The following is a 19,744-nucleotide window of genomic DNA, read 5'->3' as shown; positions in this document are numbered from 1 at the left end:
GAGCGCGTCTCGGAAGACGGTGACGGAGGATGCGGAGTAAGCGGCAGCCAGGAAGGCAGAAATCGTATCGCCGCCGCCGGTCCGGTAGCCCGTTTGTTCGACTACGCAGGAGATCGTCGTTCAGGAGCATCAGACCGGGGTTCATGGACTCATGCAATCATATCGATACTTCGAATGTACTCCTTTTGCAAATTACTTCCGTGATGATGGGGATGCTCTTTACTTTGGACTTAATTCGAGGGTTCTCCGAGGAACGCAGAGCAATCACAAGCTCAGAGAACATCAAGATCACAAAACTGCCCCATAAAGAGGCAAGGCAATGTGAAGGAACCATTAAGACAGCATGTTGACAAGCTATCTAGCTTTAAGCTAGCGTCAACCCGCGTCAACTTCTTGCGGTCACCTGACTACTTCCCCGAACTCACTCCCACCACTTGACATCCTTCTCTCTGAGTGTATTACTTCCACAATGAATCTCACCAAGCCCAACATGATGGCTCAGAAAGTCGTCCACAAACCCAACATCCATACCGGCCCTCGCGTACGCCTCCTTTACCTTCTCCTCAAACAAGTCCTGACCGTTAACGATGGGACCCCAAGGCTTCGGGCTCAGGTAGTGCTTTCCCAGCACGATACCGTTGATGGCAGCTGGGCTGAAACTAGCCACGAGGAACTCATTCCTCATCACCTCGTCAGTGTGCGACGGTAGTCCGTCATTCGAACGGCTGAATCCACCTCCCATTCCGAGTGTCTTGAAGAGAACCGGGACGCGAATGACGTGTTCGCGGGCCAAGGGGATCTCTGAAAGCATAGTCTCGAGATTGGCGTTGATGTGCCTTTGGGCGTAGGCGTTGACCTGGTGGAATGTTTCATTGGCGAGGAGTTGGTCAATGGTCGTCGCCAGCTCTTCTTCCGAAACAGAGAATGCGGTATCCAAACTGCCGTTAAACGAAATTGCGCGGACACCGCCGTGTCCTGCAGCAGAAGCGTTCCGCAAGGTCTCGAGAGCAGAGGTGGTATCAGCGATGCTAATAGTAAAACCAAGTCCTGTGTCGTTGGATGGAACGAACTGCACAAACTCGTCCACGTGGCCAATGAGAAGCCAGCCAGTCTCCAAGAGGAGGGGCTTCTGCAACTCCTGGCCTTGGAGGAAGGCTGACATAGACTCTGCGGGCATCTTCTCGAAGTGCTTTCCTTGTATGATCCTGCCAACGGGATACTTGATGCCGCTTTTGGAAGTGTAGGGGGGAATGGTCTCGAGGTTTCCGAAAGAGTTGATCTCCAGATGACCGAACCCTCGACGACCTCCTTCAGGCTGGAAACCGCCAACCCCCTTGCCACGCAGTTGCTCAAAGATCTGACGACCGCCCGTACGAGTTGACTGAGCGGATCGCAGCATGATCCGAATCGAGACAGGGCCATTGGGGCCAGGCATGCTTGCGTAAGCGGGCTCGATGAAATCCTGAGCCCAGATATCGCTGCTCTGGTTGAAGAGGTACATGGGGTTCTCAAGTCCTGCAGCCTTGCGTCCTTCGTCAAGTTGTCGAAGGAACTCGAGCTGTACGGGGTCAGAGTCGTTGGCCGCAGTGCTGACGAGCGTCTCCACCCGTTGAAGATGATGGTGAGTGAGAACCGGGGCAACCTTCAGCTCGACGGCATCCGACATGATGGTGCTGTTGCTGTACAGGTCGAAGTGGACCTTCACCTTGCCGTCCCATTTGGAAGAGTTCTTCACGAACTCTCGCCCATCGATTCCCAGGGCGATACCGGATCTGAGCTGAGTCGAGTTGAATATGAACTCAGGGTCGATGAATCGCCAAGATGAAGTATCGTTGGAGAGAGAGGGGAAATCGTTAACGAAAAGCCGGACTCGGTCAGCCGCCGTCTCAGGAGTAGCGTAAATATACGCAAAAGCATCCTCTGAGACTTCAATCGGCAAAGTCTCAAGGGGAGCGATCAAGCCCGGCTCAAGAAGCAGATGGCCGGACGCGTCATGACAGGACACAAGTTCTTGATTGCTCAAAGGGTTGCCCTGAAGATCCTTGTTGGCACATCGATGAAGGGAGTCTCCAACATTGGGCAAGAAGATGGCGCCGCGAGCCGGAGTCCAAAAAGCCTTATCCGTGGCATCCGCCTCGTTGACGATGCCGTCACGATTCGTGTCAGCGAGGATGATAGGTCGAGTTTGCTGGCTGAGGGTAACTCCGAGATGAAGGCTGACCAAGGCAGCAGCCGCTGACTTGACTGAAAGATGCATTTCTGAGAAGACTGGCGGGAGGTGTTGTTCAATGAGCTTGGCCAAAAGAAGGTCTGGCTGCTTGCCGAATGAATGAGTATCTTGAGAGCGAAGGTGCCTTTTATAGATGATCGTAGCTACAGCTGCTCATCAGCAACTCAAATGCACGCCTTACTTCAGTATCAACACGCCCTTGTAATCTCTGCCGACTCCATTCATTGTCATCGCGGTAAGTGATTCGACCCTTGGTATAGTGGCCCTTTCGCTGAACATTGCAATGCGCAGGATTCCTGTCAAGTCAGTCGAACAGAACAAGAAAACACCGCAGCGTTGTCCAATGGGCCCACAACGATTGAAGCTATCTCGACAGATGGATCTCGTCACGCTAGGCTAGATCGGGAAGATTTCCTGGCCAAGACATTTTAGCGGGGAATCAGGCCGGGTTCTCCACGTGGACTGGCGGGAAATAGCGTCGGTGTTCGAGTCGTCACAATCAGACTTCTCTCCTTTCAGCATTACCTTATCTGCTGCTGTAGTATTTGATCCCCCATGAAAACCCAATCATACCGTATCTGCAAAAGCTAGCGCTCCAGTTGGTTCGGTGAAATGTTACCCAACCTCAGTGATTTCTCTGACTGAAAGGATAGGCGAAAGAGCTTCCGGAAGCGGCAGCTGATATACCCTGCACCCGACCATCGGTGGCCGACATCGCCGTGTTGCGTCTCAATTGCCGAATAACTTTAGAGGGGTGAGAGGTCTCATCCTCATCCTCCACCGCAGAGCGGAAGTGTGGCTCTGGGTAAAAGAAACCAACCAGCCCAACCATATTTCTAAGTTTGCGTGCGATTCCGTCCTCGCACTGCCGCATGCATAGGATTGGAGAAACGACTCTCCAATATGAGTCTCGGTCCCCAGTGCTGGCGGTGCCGTAAAAAGCGGCTCCGGTGTGACTCGTCACAGCCTGCGTGCCGGAAATGCGGCGCCGCCGACGCTGAGTGTCCCGGCTACGGGGAGAAGAGACCAGTCGCATGGAGGAACCCGATGGTTCTAACAGACAAGGGTATTTTTCGCATCCGAGAGAATGGAGCCCGTGAGAGACCAGCTTCGGCGTACGTCATGGGCATCGTGTGTCGATCGCCCAGGACTGTCGGCTCCGAACTCGAACTGAGGATTACCGCCGACGCCATTGAGTATTGTGTGTTTGCAAGTTGGCCGTACCGAACATGTGAGCTGACATCTTCAGATAATCTACACGTTGCGCCCGATTTGGTGCCATATGCGACACAGCGAAGCCCGTACCAAATCTCACCGAGTGAGGTCGGCGAGTTGGCGGAGTACGTCAGAAAATCGTACATATCAATTTCTGCCTTACACAAGTTCGTGAGCGGCGAGACAGCGAGATTAGCTGGTTTGGCTCGCGATGGAAGTGACAGCGGCCGCGCGACGGTTCGTTCTTGTGCGAATGTAAAACCATCGTCTGATGGCTCAGACCTCTCTGTGCTGATTGCCACGGGCGACTTTGAAAGCGTCCACTTCGCTTCTCAGGCTGCTGCGATACGGGCATTGAGTGACGAGCTCAATAAGCATCGAGCCAATGTTATTATCGCCGAGGCCGGGCCAGGTCTTCTCCTTGGCATCATGCTGATGTTGTCTTCTCAGGTTGACTCTCTCCTTTCATGTTCCATTCGTCGTCATACTGATCTTCTGTCAGATCCAATACTCAGCATATGCGCCCTGGCAAACGCACATTCATGGGGCTTGGGGTTTAATAGCAGCTCAAGGTGGTGTCGAAGTTCTAGCCAAACAGAACCGGGAGCTCTGCCGAGTGTTGCAGCAAGTTGCCATCGTTGATATTTTTGGAATGTCGACTCATCGGCTGACACCTCTGACGGCTAGAACCGTCATAACTCGCCATGCCTCATATGCGATGATCTTTGACGCGAACGCGGTTGACATCCTCAACCCGTGGACGCTCATGCCAAACGATCTGGCAAAGACATTGAATCAGATCAACACCTTGCGAGCGCAGGATACGCTTGAGCCATCGACCAAAACCCGTATGGAGGGTTTGTCTGCCGTGCTTAGCCTCCTTGAAGAGGCTACGCCAGATAGTTGGGCCAGCGAGGTCGCGACAAATGCGAACGTCTGGCTATCGCCTGGGCATTTGAGTGAGGATCCAGAGACCAAGGCGGCATGGAAGGCTATGATGATGGCCTTCCTCAATGCCACTGTGTTATACGCCGTCAATAGTTTGGCGGGCTTGCACGGCACTCCGGCGAGGTTGGCTGCTTTCTCTCAGGGACCTAGGCAATACCTGGTCGGGAGGGAGACAGCCGCATACGATGCCCTTATGTCTTCCATCCGCCTGCTATTTTCACAAAGAGTCCAGCGCCGATGCCAAGAAGGCCACAGACCCTTCGAATCTCCAGCGACCAGCGCGGGGCTACTGCACAAGTTCGTCATATGGCCGATGGTTGTTGGCGGCATTCAAGCTGCGCTTGTCCATCACGACGACGAGGGAGCGGGCTTTCTGTGCTCTGGTATGCAGTCCGTTGGCGAGGAACTTGGCACTGTCAGCATCATTGATGGTGCTCGTCTGGTCGAGAAATTACGACAGTCACAGAGGAACGGCCTTGAGCCCAGATCATGGGACGAACTGTTCGATGGGGCACCCTTGTTCTTGATGTGAACAGTTGAGATCCAAGATACCAAGGCTAGCCCAAAAACAGACCAAAGAAACTGTAGAAGCTTTGGACCGCTCACACCGTAGGGGTCTCAACAGGTCTCAAGATGGGGGAAACGTTCGATCAAACTGCCAAGTAGACGTCAATGGTGCGTCCGACGATCGTCCAATTGTTTTGCGCCTTGTCGTATGGCCCAGCAAATCGGCGCCAATCCTTGCCGACACGGCTCCAAAAGTCTGTAACACGGAACAGCTTCAGCGTTCGCAGTCTCCAAAGCAGTTCCTAGGTTGCCAGTCATACGCTTGCGAAGTCAAGTTAGCAATCACCGTGACAAGGGGAAATCGGACGAGAGTTGGTAGGAGTAGTCATATAGTCGATGGATATGTACATGAGAAAACGTGCGTACTGAACGCCGGCATGCCGAGGGTATCCCGAGCAAGAGTCGAAATTACAAGTCAGTTTAGTGTGTCCAGACCATCCAGTGTCAATGTCGGCACGCGGCATCGCTCAACAAAATTCTGTGATTCTGCAGGTGGCGGGTGCAGACGCGCGACGCCGCGCGCACTGGTCTTGCCGACCACAACAGAAGGACAAAAAAAAAAACACCACCAATGCAGTTGCAAATGCAACGCTGTAGGAGACGTGACCTGAGGGAGTCATAAAGAGTAACATGCCGCTTGCTCTGTGGCAGTGCTTCGTCGCACCTCGAAGGCTAGCCCCGAGGTTTCTCGTGTCGCCGTCATAAAGTCGCTATCCCGACCGTAGTATCGTCCACCTAGTTCTTCCTTTATTCGATAGTCTTCAGTCCTTGGCCAAACCCTCCTACCGTCGGACCTCGTCGACAGTGACATTACTTGTCCGCCAGTCCTGAGTCGGGCTCTGCTTGCTTGATGATCCAAAGCCGGGCATGGAGGCGAAACGGCTCAATCTCTTCTTGCTGGGCTCAGTCTGCGCGGGGGCCACGGTAGGAGAAAGTGGCTCTGCGTGGTGAAGGGCGTTGACGCCGGAGGATGTCTCCTTGCTGCTGGTGCTACCGGTCGAGGAGGAACCGGTGGAATTGGGGGTCTGGTAGACGTACTCGCCATCGACGTAGACGGCGTTGGACATAAAGGTAGATCGGCGATGGCGACGGCGGGTGTAGCGCTGCTCCAGACGGAAGAGCTCAATCTTTTGTTGGATGCGCTCAATGATACCGGGGGCCATTTTGAACGAATGATGTCGCAATGGCAACGATGGTTTGGGGCTCGGGTATGACTGGGTGCCTCGGTTTGGTTCGTGCGGTGGAAAGGTACGATTGACGGCGGAAGCGGTCAAACTCAATTGGACAATGGTAAAAGCGGTATGGCGGAGGCGCTTCGTGTACGGACGACAGTAAATGGGTGATGTCTGTGGCCGTGTGGCAGACGCAAGAGGTAATGTAAGGCGCGGGAGGAAGGCGAATTGTTGAGATGAAAGCTTGTCGCGGCAGCAGGAATGGGCGGAATGAGTGTCACCAGGTTGTGACACAGATGTCTCTGACGAATCCGAAGTAGCTGGGTCAAGGTCTCTTCCCCCTTTCCCAGGTCGTTTGCGTTTTGATTTCGTGTGTCGGGAAATAATTGGGGTATGCGCTCGGTGCTCGGTGCTCTCAGCTGACGATGATTGACGGCGGGTAGCAAAGTTGGCTGTGACTCGGACTAGGTGTATGTCTGTAGCTCGAGGCGGTGCGCGGAGGATGGAATGAGGAAGTCAAAACGCCAGGCTTCAAGGCTTTGAGGGTTGTACTGAAGAGAGCGAATGGCTGGACCGGACGGGGCTGGACCGGACTGGAACCGTTGGGGCGGGTGGTGTCGAGCGAGGGTAGGGTGATTTGATTTGCGTGATATCGAGACGAGACGAGGCGAGACGAGACGACTGATGAATCGGGACGGGTGGGTGGTTGGTTGACAGCGGCTTGGCCCTAGAGAGTAATGAATGACAAGGGAAGTGGGAGTATTTGGGCGTGGTGGTGAAGATGGACGCAATGAAGGCGGGAGGAAGGAAAAGATGCTCGGCCAGCGGACTTTGTTGGTTGGTTGGTATGGTTGTAGTTTGGCGGCTCGCTCTCAATTGGAAATGGATGAAGGAAGGAAGCGATGCGACTCAACTTGACTCTCACCTGCACCAACGTTCAGTTCAATTCGTAGGTGCAGCTGCAGGAGCTCCAAGCATTTCCAGTTTTTCCCCCCTTCCACCGGTTCTGGACTGAAATCACAGCCGTTTATTGGCTCGCTAGACAAGATCACTAACGAAATCGTCTGTCATTGGCTGGAAGTTGCAGCAAAAATTCCAGGATAGAAGGACGGTCCTCCGATGGACTGGTTCATGCCTCGTTCCTTCCTTGTCAAGTCCCTGCCTATCCTTTCCCCTTTTAGCAATAGCATGCCGTTACTCTCCACCCGTGTCCACCTGCCCCTATCATGACCCCACTTATCACGGAAATTTAACCAACAGCATTGGACAGCTTCCCTGCTCAACCATGTGCTCTGCTGCTTGCCCCGGACGCAGCTGCTTCTTCCTACTCTTTCCTCCGGAGACTGATCCTCTTTGAGTTTGTTGTGTTCTTATTGCATAAGACGGCATATAATTGCATAAGCTGGCTGCCAACGTCTCGTCCCCGTTTGTTTATCCGTATCTTCAACTGTCAGCACAATAAGTGGGGTGTCTAGTTCTGAGGCGCGACACTTAATAAAACATCTTTGACGTTTCTTCTGTGGCTTAGCCGTCTCGGCCCGTTGCAAGTCAATTCTCACCACCAATGAGACTCGCCGGAAAACCCCATAGCCGAGACGCACATCCTTTGCTTCGATCTGGCCTGGAATGCTCCACGACATCTCCAGTCTGCTGAACCCAGCGGCACAGTTTGCCCAGAATGCAGAAGTTATTAGATATGCATCGTCCATCCCCCCGTCGCTGTCATCCAGATCCACACGCATTCGTTAACAATCCTGTTCCAGAGTATCATTATGGATACCTCGTGTCCGTATTGCCTCCGCCTCCGCCGCCACCACGGCGAACCACCCCCTGAATCTTCGCATTTCGTCGTTACATCGTCTGCTCACTCGCCATCGGCGGACCCTAGCCCTCGCCGTCCAAGTGTCCCGTGCGGGGGAAACTTGGTTTAACCGACATTGATGGTTTGCCGTCACACAGCCTCTGCGATGGTGTTTGCTCAAGCCATTGCCTCTTCTATTTCAATCTATGTCCTGATGGTATTCCACGTGGTGATCCATTTTCGTCATGACAGCAGACGCCATCCCATTGGCCTGTCAGGCGATCTAATGAAGACCATGCTGAAATGTCAACCATAACTCGCGCACGTGATCCATACCCGGATGTCATCAAGTCGGCCCCATGACTGTCGTTATTTGATCGAGATCCTAGCCCGCCAGCCCGATTTCCATGTAGTGTACGGATCGCGACTCAATTTGGCGGGTTGAAGTCAAATGCCTGGGTTGACATTCAGCAAAGATTCTGCGGTATGCATTCGCAGGCGGGGGATGGCAAAACACATCTTGAATGGCTTAATCACGAAACGGTATTCCAAATCTGTCAAGCTCTTGGTAGAAACTAGGAACTTCATGTGCTCTCCAGAAGGATCGGTATAACCCTAGAAACCATGTCCGTCCGGCCCTCCCGTTCATCTACTTCAACTCCAATGCCCTCTCGATGCCAAATGTGGGATTCGTTCATTCCCCGGCAGTTAACAGCGTCGTCAGCGCCAGGCTTGCTTCAAGAACTCCTCGATATCACTCAGTAGAGCTTCTGGTTGCTCCAGTGCTGCAAAATGGCCGCCCTGGTCTTAGTTAACTTATCTCATCCTTAAAACTGAGGCGACGTGACGTGGTATGTGTGCTCAGCGTACCTTGTCATGGCGGTTGAACCAAACCAAATTTCCTGTAGTTGCCGCCCATGACTTCGGCACAGGCGCTATCTCACACGGAAAGTACGAGTACCCCATGGGCTGGTGACAGTAGAACTTGGGATCGGGATGAACCATGTATTTTCGAGGCCCTTCTTGCAGAGCCTTGCGACATTTCGCATCGATGATTGGTCCGAAAGGCTCATCAATGATTTCCTGATATTTATGAGTTTCCTAAGACTCACTACTGATTCGCTGCGACTCACCTGTCGGTAGGGGTAAATTGCCCGAGGAAAGGTCTGCGTCAGCCAGTACAGAGTCACGGAAGACAGAATCTCATCCATAGACGGTGACTGATCAGTCCAGGCCAGGAACTTCTCACCAATCCTAGCCATCGTGTCAATAAGAGCCTTGGCGGCATGTGCCAGTTCGACGTACCAAGCCAGTAATGCCAGAGGACTTGAGGACAAAACAAAGCCAATAGTAGCTGTTCGAGTGGCATGTTCCACGGCATACGCGGTCCCGAGCTTCCCAAACCTGTCAGCTCGTTTGAGGCCTTCACGCTCGTATTCCTCCAAGGCTGAGTTTTCCAACTCGGCAGGGCAAGTCATAACACAAAAGTTCACTAAGTGTCAATAGTCAATATCTGCAGTGTCCTCACAGCTAGAACAGGCAAATCTAGGGTGGGCAGAAATGTCTTACGATGCAGCACTGTTGCAACCAGTCAGTCAAGCTTCTTTAAATGCGGGTAAAACTCGTAGGTAGTCCAAACCTTTGCAGGAGTCATACGTTGCAGCCATAATTCTTGCTGTGTAACTCCCAATGTCGCCACCTTGCAACGCGTACCCGTCACCGAAACCAAGTCCAACCATGAGCTTGTGAAGCAGTCGCCCCGAGTCTTGCAATGTCCAGTTCTTGTCCAAAGGCGGGGAGTCTGAGAAAGCATAGCCTGGTAGCGAGGGGATGACAATATGATACGGAAGGTCTTGCGGGCTGTAGTTCTGCTTCAATCTGGACAGAATGCCAGTAAATTCGAGGAAGCTCCCTGCTAGTCGTTAGATGCAATCTTCATTCGACTAATCAAACCTATTGCCGAGGTTACCAGGCCATCCGTGGATGCACATTAGTGGAATTGCGTCCTTCCTCTGGGAAAAAAGACCAGTGAAGTGAATCGCATATGCACTTCCATCGTCATCAAGTATGTTTGCCTTGAAGTTGGGGTGCTCGTTGATACGGTCTTCAACAGCGGACCTTTGGTGCGATGAAGTCAGCTTGGCGGATCTTAAATCCCGCATGGCGACCCCTCACCAGTCGAAACGGCTCTCCCAGTAAGCTTTCGCCTCAGACATCCATTCGTACGTGACACCGTATCTTCCGTTCGCTGATGAGTTCTCGTACGTTCGTGGCCCGAGCTTGCTGAGGCGGATGAGATCGTGGAAATCTTGTAGCTCGTCCCGGGAAACTGCCACATGGAAAGGCGATACTTTCACGGAAGCTTCGTGTGGTAGTTGTGCATAACCATACATCGTGCTGTTGTACAGAAGATCAGCTGCAAAGTAGATAAAGCAAATTTGGTGACAATTTGGTTTGGCATGCGCAGGATGTTTGCGACTTTGTAGCTGGTGAACAGCCGCTTGGGTACATAGATGTCAATGAGAAGGGCGTGGAGTGGGCACTGACGTAATAAGAAGTATGACGTAGTGGCAGCCAATGAATGGTCTTGGTGTCCATGAACTTGTATGAATAATAATGGTCTCTTGAGAATTGCTACACCTAATAACGATATTAAAAGACCGTTATATCTGAACCTAAGAATGGGTATCGTCCGTTACCTCTTCTATCCCTTCATACAAGGTCGTACTTAATTCTACTCTCTGTATGAATATAAAAAACATAATCTAATACTATTTGCCTGCAATGCTTCTGGTGGTCCTGGTACCACTTGAGCAGTTCTGTAAATGCCTTCTTCTTTACACCACACTTTCTAAGATTTGAGAAGCCCTTTGCTATTTAAAGAATAAATCTATAAAACGTTGGTTCCTTACTACATCTGTGTTCTCTCTAGATGCAGCTAACACGATAAATGTTCTGACGTTGCTACCTATTTCATTGAAGCTACTTAAAAGAGTTATTTAGCTGTCTTGCTCTCATTCCCTATTCTACTAAAGATCCTCGAGTCCTCAAGAAGTTTGAGATAGAACCTTGTAGAATCCTGGCTAGCAATATCTTTCCGTGTCGGCCGCCGAGGCTACAACTACCCAAGGAAACGATCTTGACCGTCTTCATAGATGCCGTACAAGCAAGAGCCTCTGCACCAATGAACTTTAAGTTAGTGTGCGGTGATCGGGCCGCGATAACGACCCATAATTTCCCGACCCAAAGCACCGGGATGCCGGACCGGCATTCAAATCATTTGAGGTAGCGGCCGAGGTAAAGATCTTCTAAGGGCCCTTACAACATTCTGCTTCGAAAAGGGAAAAGCAGGCTGATTGCTAGAAGAATAACCTATTGCCCCCTAACGCTGTTAAGGGGAGCAATATCAAATTGCAGCAAGACTGCTAGAGTTCTATGTCTGTACATGGCGTACTTGGTTCGAATGTCAAGTGCGTCTCATTATGTGTCTGCCTCACATGTCGAAATGAGGGATCGCCGGAAGTTTAACTTTCTACATGAACCTGGAAGGAAAACTTCACCGCGACGTGGGCGACAACGTGATCATTCTCGCAGGTGGATCAAGCAAGAAGTTGATGCTTCAACCTGGTCTATTGTCACATTATTTGACAGAAACGGCAATTCGCCTGGATTACACGACCGAAAAATACAGTCTGCTGGTGGGCCCAGCAGGAGCAATAATGTAAACAGGTGCATTTTGGTGGGGGCCACTAGTTCATAGGACATTGAGTAAATATGATTTTCCAAGGTTTCTTTTTTGACGGCATCAACGCAGCTAGTCTCACACTCTTAGTCGCCTCATCTGAGAGCATGCGATGCAGACTTTTGCAAATTCACATCCCACCGGTGGTGTTGAGCATTCGCTAGTTTCAACTTGGCTGCATGAAAGCTGTTGACCGTGGTGGGGGTGAGGTCGTGGCAAGTCTGCCGCCATTCGGTTCGGAGCCGAGCTGAAAATGATAAGGTTATCCCAATAAACATCCCTGGTCTTGAATGATTCAAGCACCCGAACGTCCGATGATAACGAATTTACGAATGAGACAACCGAAGATGCGAAATACTACCAGTAAGCTCCACAGCAATACACCGTCTCAACCTTGCAAATCCGAACCTTGTTTCTTATGACAGCCGTCATTTCTTGAAAAGGGGTGTGACGCCCCAGACTTAAGCCGAGCAAGGAATATGTTAGATACGTTTGGCCGTTGCCCGACTGCGACTTGGCTCTTTAAGCTCAAGGGGATCATCGACGATTTACGAGACAGCGGACTTGGCTGCGCGATTTAAACTTAATACTTAATGCCCCTACTTCAACAACTAGCCTCCTAGGCATCAGAGTCTTACCCATCTCAAGCGGAAAGCACCCCCAGGAGCGACGCAAGCCATGTTTGGGTACACATCACGGAGTGCTCTCGTGTGGATGACGCTTGGCCTGTTAGGCCTGGTGCGTTCGGAGTCTGCGACATGTAAGGACCTCTCCGCAGGTACAAATATTGAACAGCACCAGCAAATCCAGTTGGAATACACCAGCGAGCAACAGAATTACTGGTACGTGTTGAGTTCGACCCGCAGTCTCAGCAATATCATGTCAACGAAACATAGGTCAACTGCTTGTGGCAACCTCAAGCCGAGCTGCATACTTGTTCCCAAGAGCGCGGAAGAGGTTTCGTCAATCATCAAAGTTCTGCAGAAGAACCATGAGACGTTTGCCGTCAAGTCAGGAGGGCACAACCCAAATAAGTACTACTCCAGCATCCAGGACGGTCCTTTGATCTCGACCAAGGGACTGAAAACGGTCCTCTACAACAAGGCGAGTAGTACTGTCCAAGTAGGGCCGGGGAACAAGTGGGAAGAGGTGCACGAGGCCCTCGAGGGAACTGGAGTCACTGTCGTGGGCGGTCGCATCGGGAATGTGGGTGTAGGTGGTTATCTGCTGGGAGGTAAAGTTTTGTACTTGGAACCACATGGAACCGCACAAACTAACCCAAGGGGTCAAATTAGGTGGACTCAGTTTCCTCAGCACCCAGTACGGGTGGGCAGCGAACAATGTGTTGGAGGTCGAGATCGTTCTCGCCAATGGAACCATTGCCACCGCTTCCAACAACTCCAACCAGGATCTCTTCGCTGCGATCAAGGGAGGGGGGAATGCTTTTGGTGTAGTCACGAAATACGTCCTTCAGGCACATCCCATCGGCCAGGTACGGACCCTGAGAGCTCCAAGCTCACGCGTTCCGGATGTGTTAATCTAACTGAATTGATAGATCTGGGGTGGCAACTTGGTTTTCGGCGCCGAAAAAACGGACGAGTTACTTGCAGCCGTTCGTAACTTTACCGAGAACTACACAGATCCCAAGGCGGCTATCATCGCCACCTCGGAGCTCACTGCGATCAACCTGGTCGACATCTGGATCTTCTTCCTCTTCTATGACGGTCCGGAACCCCCTGCCGGTGTCTTCGACGCGTTCTTGAAAGTTGGACCAACCATCAACAATTGCAAGACAAGATCTTACAGCGACTTCCTCAAGTCCAACGACTTTTTCGTCTTGAAGGGCAGTATCTACACCATAGCCACGGAGACCACACCGCTACCTCCAGCTGCTGCCGGTGCGAAAGTCATGCGGTCGTACTACGATCACTGGTACAATACGTCAGCCAAAAGGGCTGGTGTCGCTGGGTTGATCGCGTCGATGGCTCTTCAGCCCATACCCAAGTCACTTCCTCGCATCGCTCGTGATAAGGGCGGTGATCTCTTGGATTTGGACGACAGTGCTGACCGGATCATCTTTGAGTTCGACTACTCGTATCTCTTCTCCATCGACGACGCCACCATTGATACTACTATGGTGGACTTGTACTCCGGCATGAAGTCTCGTGTGGACGGCTTCATTCAAGAAGGCACACTGCCGGATATCTACAGACCATTGTTCATGAACGATGGATACTTCAGACAAGACTACTGGGGGAGGTTGAGACCTGAGAAGAGGCAGTTGGCAGAAACAGTGCGCGCGGCTGTCGATCCCGAGGGTATGTTCCAGCATCGAACTGGAGGGTTTAGACTCTAAATCTTGATTGTTTCCACTCGTTTCTTTGATGTATGAGGAACAGATGAACACTTGGACGATTGGAGCTTCTTCTTTGACGACTTGTCCTTTATGGTTCGCACGAGCCTCCCTGTAACCTTCACAGAAGACTGTCGATGTTAGATAATTGAGAGACATCTTCACCTTTCCCCAGTTTAAGACATGTGCATCATAAGCATTGATATGGTAAAATCCTTGTCCATTTGACGTCTTCCAAGTAATCTACACATCTCCTGTGAAGACACTCGTTTATGTTCATGCCACGGGTTAGCTATGTCGGAGGCGAGTGGTGCTCCTGTCCCAATTGGAAACGACATTGGACCCGTGCCTTAAATCCGCCAGCAGGAAAGCCTTTAGCAACACATTTAGTTTCCATCCATATAGAGGGTTCAATAGGAGCTTATAGCTATCTCTTAGCTTAATACTAAATTATATATAGATAACTAAGGCGTTATAATTATATCTTATAAATATAATACGCTATATAATATAATATAGCTACCCTTATAATCTAGCTATTAATATTATCTTATTATACCTAATAAATATATATTTAATATTTAATATTCTAAAAGAATAAAACTCTATCTTAATAAGCTTTATAATATATATAGTAATATACTAAATAGCTTTACTTAAGGTTAGAGGGGGTAAAACCTTAATAAGGGATATTAATCTATAAGAGATTATCCCTTTTATTAAGATTATATTATAAACTTTATCCTTTTATTTATCTACTTAAAATATTATTTTATATCTCTTATTTTATATTAGCTTTTATTATTATTATTTTTAATATAATCTTAAGCTTTAACCCTCTTTAATCCTTTAATACTTTTAAAAATAATATCCCCTTTTATTTAAACTATATTAATAATATTCTTTTTATATATTATATTAATAAAAATATTATAATAAATACTATCTTTTTAAAGAAATAGATAATTTAGTAATAATATATAAGTTATATAATATTATAGTAATATTTAAACTTATTTATAGCTTAAATAATAATTAGAATAAAGTATAAACTATTATTAATTTTTAGTATATTATAATATAATAAGCTATATAATAATATAGAGTTTAGCCTATTTAATATCTTAATAATAATAGGATAATATATAGAGGTATTAGTTAGGATCTAGATATATTAGATATAAAGTTAGTAGTTTTAGATATATTAAGTATAATTAGGCTTAAATTAATCCTTATTATTAAATAATAGCGCTAATATAGGAAAGGTAATATATAAGTAATTATATCTTACGCCTTGGGCTAGCTGATTCCCAACACTAATGAGATCTCACCGTCTCGAGGGCACTATGCGACAACACGGTGGGGAAAGTAAGGAACGAACGGATGCTTAATTAGCGCATTCGGCCTAACCACACGGAACGATACCGTTACACTTACATTCCGACTGCATAAATAGGACTAAAAATTGACACCACAATGGAATTGTAATATCACGCCGGCACAACTTCAAGAATAATATTCTAGGCCTTCAGCTCGAGGCATACACGAGGGTCTGTGGAGCCTTAAGAATTGGTCGAGGACATTTGAGAACTCTAAGAGACACGACTGGATCGTTTCGTAGTCGTAGGATGAAATACTTTTAACCAACCGAAGTCATGAACGCCATGGGATCTGTTAGATCGGAGTACATGTGTATTGTGAGTTGGTGATGCAGGTGGGATATTGAAGACATCGAAATGGGAACTTGGATCAATGATGGACACTTTTCCAACAGACGTTCTCGTTGAGGTTCTTTAAAGGATGCGGTCTTTCGGACACGGCAGCTACGGCTTCCCAAGCCTGAGACCCCGGCTCCGCGGGCGAGACCGAGACCGAGAGCGACCTGTCGGCGACATTGCGGGGCCCCCTTTATTAGTGCGGTGTCAAGAAAGGCTAAACGTAGAGGACAGCCGTTTCTCGTACCTCTACACCAAAGAAAGTCAGCAGTAACATGGAAAATACGAAGAAGAGACAATCGAAGATGACTCGGGCGCCGAGCGCCAGGATGATACACGGACGCCGGGGCATACCCTTGTGTCTCCATCGACCCAACTGATAATCAATGGCGTTTCTTGCCCTCTTCATGTTCTTGTTCGGACTCGCAAGAAACATCCAGTCAACGAACAACAAACAAATTTGGCGTCTTTCGAAAACTGCAGATGCCACAACGTGATGGCGAAGCTTCCAAGTACCCAGGTCCGCCGGGTCGATTCTGACAGCTCGGAAGCCAGCTGGTGCGTCCTGTGTTGGCTAACATTTACCACCATTTTGCGACTTGGGCTCTCTTTGCACCATTCCCATTGGATATCTACGTGCAGCAGTCTAACGTATTTGCAGGGGCCTGGACTACCTTCAGGAAGAAAAGATCACGCCGTTGACTTGGATCGAAACCCCGGTGATATCCTCCGATGAAGACACGGGCGAGGTCAAGCTTTTCGTCCGCCACAATGCCAACACAATCGAGCTATTCTCCGACCTATTCTTCGTTGCAAACCTCGAGACATTTACGCAGACACACAGCATTACCAACCTCAGCAGTTTAGCGGCATATCTTGGCTTCTTTGGAATTATCTGGTTCACCTGGTTTCAGATCACGCTGCATGATGTCCGCTTCTCTGTCGACTCAGGCTACGAACGTATGTGCAAGATTATTCAGTTCTTGCTGTTCGTGGGCTTCGCACTGGTTGGGTCGTCGTTCAGTCCCGGGACGAAGGAGCACAACAATGATGTAAGTCTCAGTGAGCGTGCCGTCATTGCCAATACTAGCTGCTGACCATCGAGTAGAGCTTCAAACTTCTCTGCAATATTTTGTTTGCAACTCGACTGTTGCTAGTCGCACAATACTCTGTCGCTTTACACTTTGTCAAGAAGAAGACCAAAGCCTTAACTTGGCCTCTTGCTCTGACCATCACACTCTTCATTTTCTCAGGCGGAGCCTTTTACTCCATGACCCCCGCGTTTTCCCCGGAATCGGGTAACGGTCTTGGTATTTACTATGTTTGGTACATCATTCTGGCTATTGAGGCCGCGATCACTCTCGGCATTTCATCCGTCTGGCGGAACCTCAGCTTCAAGCACACCCATCTGACGGAGCGCATGGGTCTTTTCACCCTCGTCATCATTGGTGAAGGAGCAATCGGTGCCACCAAGACCGTTGGCAATCTGATGGGCGAAACAGGCCTAAGACTCGACGCTTGCCTTGTTGTTGGTTGCATCGTTTTCATCCTGGTACGTTATCTCGTGACTTGTCTTATTGCCTGACTAACATTGCAAAGATGTTCTGCTGGATGCTTTATTTCGACAACCCTCCCGAATGCAAGTTCGGGACAGTCCGCCAACAGATCTGGGCTGTTCTCCACTTTCCCTTCCATCTCGGCATGATCGGTGTCGTTGAAGGCTCTCAACAAATTGCACTTGCGTGGCAAGTCATGAGTGAATTTGGCGGGTTCTTCACAGATCTCCGGAAAGCCTGCATCTCCTTGAACCAAGACGGCGAGGCCCTCACCAACTCGACAATCACGTCATTTCAGGGCCTGAAGATGCCCAACAATCTTGAGGTTCGCGACTTGGTTCCTTTCGTCTACCAAGAGATTTACAACCTCGGAAACATGACTGGGATTTGCTCCTTGGCAAACACCACCGGCGGTGATGACCTCTTCTTACCGTCTCCGTACAAAAGGTTGACGCAGCGAGTCATCGGTGTGCTGTTTGAATCGTACAACGGGCTTAGCTCGTCGGGCGAGGAAGATCCCGGCGAAATCGCAGAACCGGCCTTCACCACAGTTTACGTATACTACTGGGCATCCTTTCTCTTTGTCGTCGCCTTCTTCGCCGTATTCATTGTCATCACGCGACATAAGGATCGCCCCCTCAACATCTTCGATAAGGCGGCAGTCGCCAGCAGGGGACTGGCATCACTTTTAGCCGTCGGATTGGCGGCTGGCGCTGCGTCAGATCAGTTCATCTTCCAATACCTGAAGAGTGCAGCCACTTTGCCCACTGTCGCTGCAATCTTTCTGGTCATTCTTGCCATTGATAGATACACCAAATATCTGAGCGCGAAGACGTTGAGGAGAAATTTGACGGGGCTGAGTGATTTCGAGAGCTTGCCGTCCGAAGTCAATGTTGGCCACAAGAGCTGATGTGGTTGTCCAATTGAGACTTGACCAAGATCATTCGCTCGGGGAGCTGAAATTAGAAGTTTGGGTTTCGTAAACAAGAGGCGCCTAATTTTAAATGCGAAAGTATGTGTCATTAGACACAGGAAAACGATACCTTTCTTGAAAGCCTTGATGTATATTAGTTGTAATTCATTTATATGACACGGAGACTAGTTTTCTCCCGCGTGGTGCTGAGCTCTCATCTCCAATCCAACCTATGGGAAGAGTCAGAATAACCATCTCAGGAGATCCAAAGCATCTGTTTATGCATCCAGGCTATAAATGATAGCAGAGAGCCATCGAATTGGGACCTTCTTTGCGCATAGGCGAGTAAAACTTGCTTGAGGCCTTTGCGCCCCCAAAACGTGACTTGTTTGGGGGCCTTATAGTGATGTGATCGCTTGAGTTGGACTGAGTTTTTAGCCCACGCAGAACTAAGACCATAAGTTACGGTTTCAAATACCGAGCAAAACAGTTGCTTAAACAAGAAACATCTAGGGCCTCATGCAGATCTACGGCTGAATGAATGTGCCTTCTCCTCCAAGCTAAAGAGGTATGCATGATTATCTCTTTTACAACTGAAATTGAGTAATTCCTCGCCTGGTGGCTTTGTAGAACATGAAAGAGAAGAGCGTTCATTAACTGTCAAGTCCCTGGAGCAGGCGATATGTGGGAGCCCAACTACGTGAGCACCAGTTTTTTAACATATACATGCTAGGCTGAGTTTTAAAGTTGGAAGTTTTAAGTGTAACGAAACATTTTCGTAGCTGAAATCTAAGAGCCTATGCGCAAAGCATTGTTAATGTATACTTTTCATCTGCGGACGATTTGACCCAATCTGAAAATGAGGGCCTGGCTGAAATACCTCTTTGGTCTGACTGCGAAAACATGTGGCGATAGCGAAGTTTCACGGGCGTCTAATGACTCCTGCCTACTGGCGTGAAGAACTAAGATCACAAATTGACGAGCATGTAATCATGTTATTATGGGTTTCCCTTCCATTGTTTAAGATGGAGATGCGCCGCCGGTCCGGGTCCGGAAGTGGATCCCGTTCGAAGGCCGCCTAGCGCCGAAACGGTGCCAAGCTCCCACCATCGATTGGCTCACGATGTCGATGTCATTCTTGATGAAATCACGAATACTTAAATTCTCCCAATTAAGTATTCAGCATGCAGTTTGTTTAGTGTGGTTGCAGCCTCGGTACAGATGTAAGGCCTATTGAACGGCTTGCTATTGGAGCTCTGCACCCTATCGCCAGGCCAATTTTGTTGCCGGAGTGTCGGTTTCATGCATTAGTATGTGCCTCGCTAATAATAACTCCAAGGCAAGCAATAACTACCAGTCGACTTCGATTCCCCTCATGCAAGTACCAATTGCGTGAGACATGGGCTAAATGGTTTAAGAAGCTCTGATTTGAAATCAAGTGACGTGACGAGTCGGTAATATGATCCAAGGTTTAAAGATAAAGTCCGCATGAATGAGCATGAAGGCCAGTTAAAACCACATACCTGTGTTCT

At 49.3% G+C, this 19,744-nt stretch overlaps 5 protein-coding genes across 5 annotated transcripts; 2 read left to right on the top strand and 3 right to left on the bottom strand.

Moving 5' to 3' along the window:
- Positions 1 to 421: 421 nt before the first annotated feature.
- Positions 422 to 2,257, bottom strand: CkaCkLH20_09775 (uncharacterized protein; the record flags this gene model as incomplete). The annotated part of the gene is made up of 1 exon (XM_038892490.1): positions 422 to 2,257. The coding sequence occupies one exon, from the start codon at positions 2,255 to 2,257 to the stop codon at positions 422 to 424; it is 1,836 nt and encodes a 611-aa protein (XP_038742373.1).
- A 1,906-nt stretch (positions 2,258 to 4,163) lies between these two features.
- Positions 4,164 to 4,925, top strand: CkaCkLH20_09774 (C6 zinc finger domain protein; the record flags this gene model as incomplete). The annotated part of the gene is made up of 1 exon (XM_038892489.1): positions 4,164 to 4,925. The coding sequence occupies one exon, from the start codon at positions 4,164 to 4,166 to the stop codon at positions 4,923 to 4,925; it is 762 nt and encodes a 253-aa protein (XP_038742372.1).
- An 817-nt stretch (positions 4,926 to 5,742) lies between these two features.
- CkaCkLH20_09773 (uncharacterized protein) lies at positions 5,743 to 6,123 on the bottom strand (the record flags this gene model as incomplete). Its single annotated transcript, XM_038892488.1, has 1 exon — positions 5,743 to 6,123. The coding sequence occupies one exon, from the start codon at positions 6,121 to 6,123 to the stop codon at positions 5,743 to 5,745; it is 381 nt and encodes a 126-aa protein (XP_038742371.1).
- A 2,530-nt stretch (positions 6,124 to 8,653) lies between these two features.
- Positions 8,654 to 10,326, bottom strand: CkaCkLH20_09772 (epoxide hydrolase; the record flags this gene model as incomplete). Its single annotated transcript, XM_038892487.1, has 7 exons — positions 8,654 to 8,734; positions 8,804 to 9,016; positions 9,067 to 9,425; positions 9,503 to 9,511; positions 9,573 to 9,845; positions 9,903 to 10,051; positions 10,109 to 10,326. The coding sequence occupies 7 exons, from the start codon at positions 10,324 to 10,326 to the stop codon at positions 8,654 to 8,656; spliced, it is 1,302 nt and encodes a 433-aa protein (XP_038742370.1).
- Positions 10,327 to 12,353: 2,027 nt separating this feature from the next.
- CkaCkLH20_09771 (uncharacterized protein) lies at positions 12,354 to 18,209 on the top strand (the record flags this gene model as incomplete). Its single annotated transcript, XM_038892486.1, has 9 exons — positions 12,354 to 12,413; positions 12,471 to 12,517; positions 12,572 to 12,909; positions 12,971 to 13,167; positions 13,231 to 13,993; positions 16,184 to 16,301; positions 16,405 to 16,795; positions 16,852 to 17,295; positions 17,343 to 18,209. The coding sequence occupies 9 exons, from the start codon at positions 12,354 to 12,356 to the stop codon at positions 18,207 to 18,209; spliced, it is 3,225 nt and encodes a 1,074-aa protein (XP_038742369.1).
- Positions 18,210 to 19,744: the final 1,535 nt, after the last annotated feature.

The sequence above is a fragment of the Colletotrichum karsti genome (assembly GCF_011947395.1).
Source record: "Colletotrichum karsti strain CkLH20 chromosome Unknown Scaffold35, whole genome shotgun sequence".
NCBI lineage: Eukaryota > Fungi > Ascomycota > Sordariomycetes > Glomerellales > Glomerellaceae > Colletotrichum > Colletotrichum karsti.
Note: the sequence above shows the minus strand (reverse complement) of the source record. Positions and strands in the feature narration are given on the sequence as shown.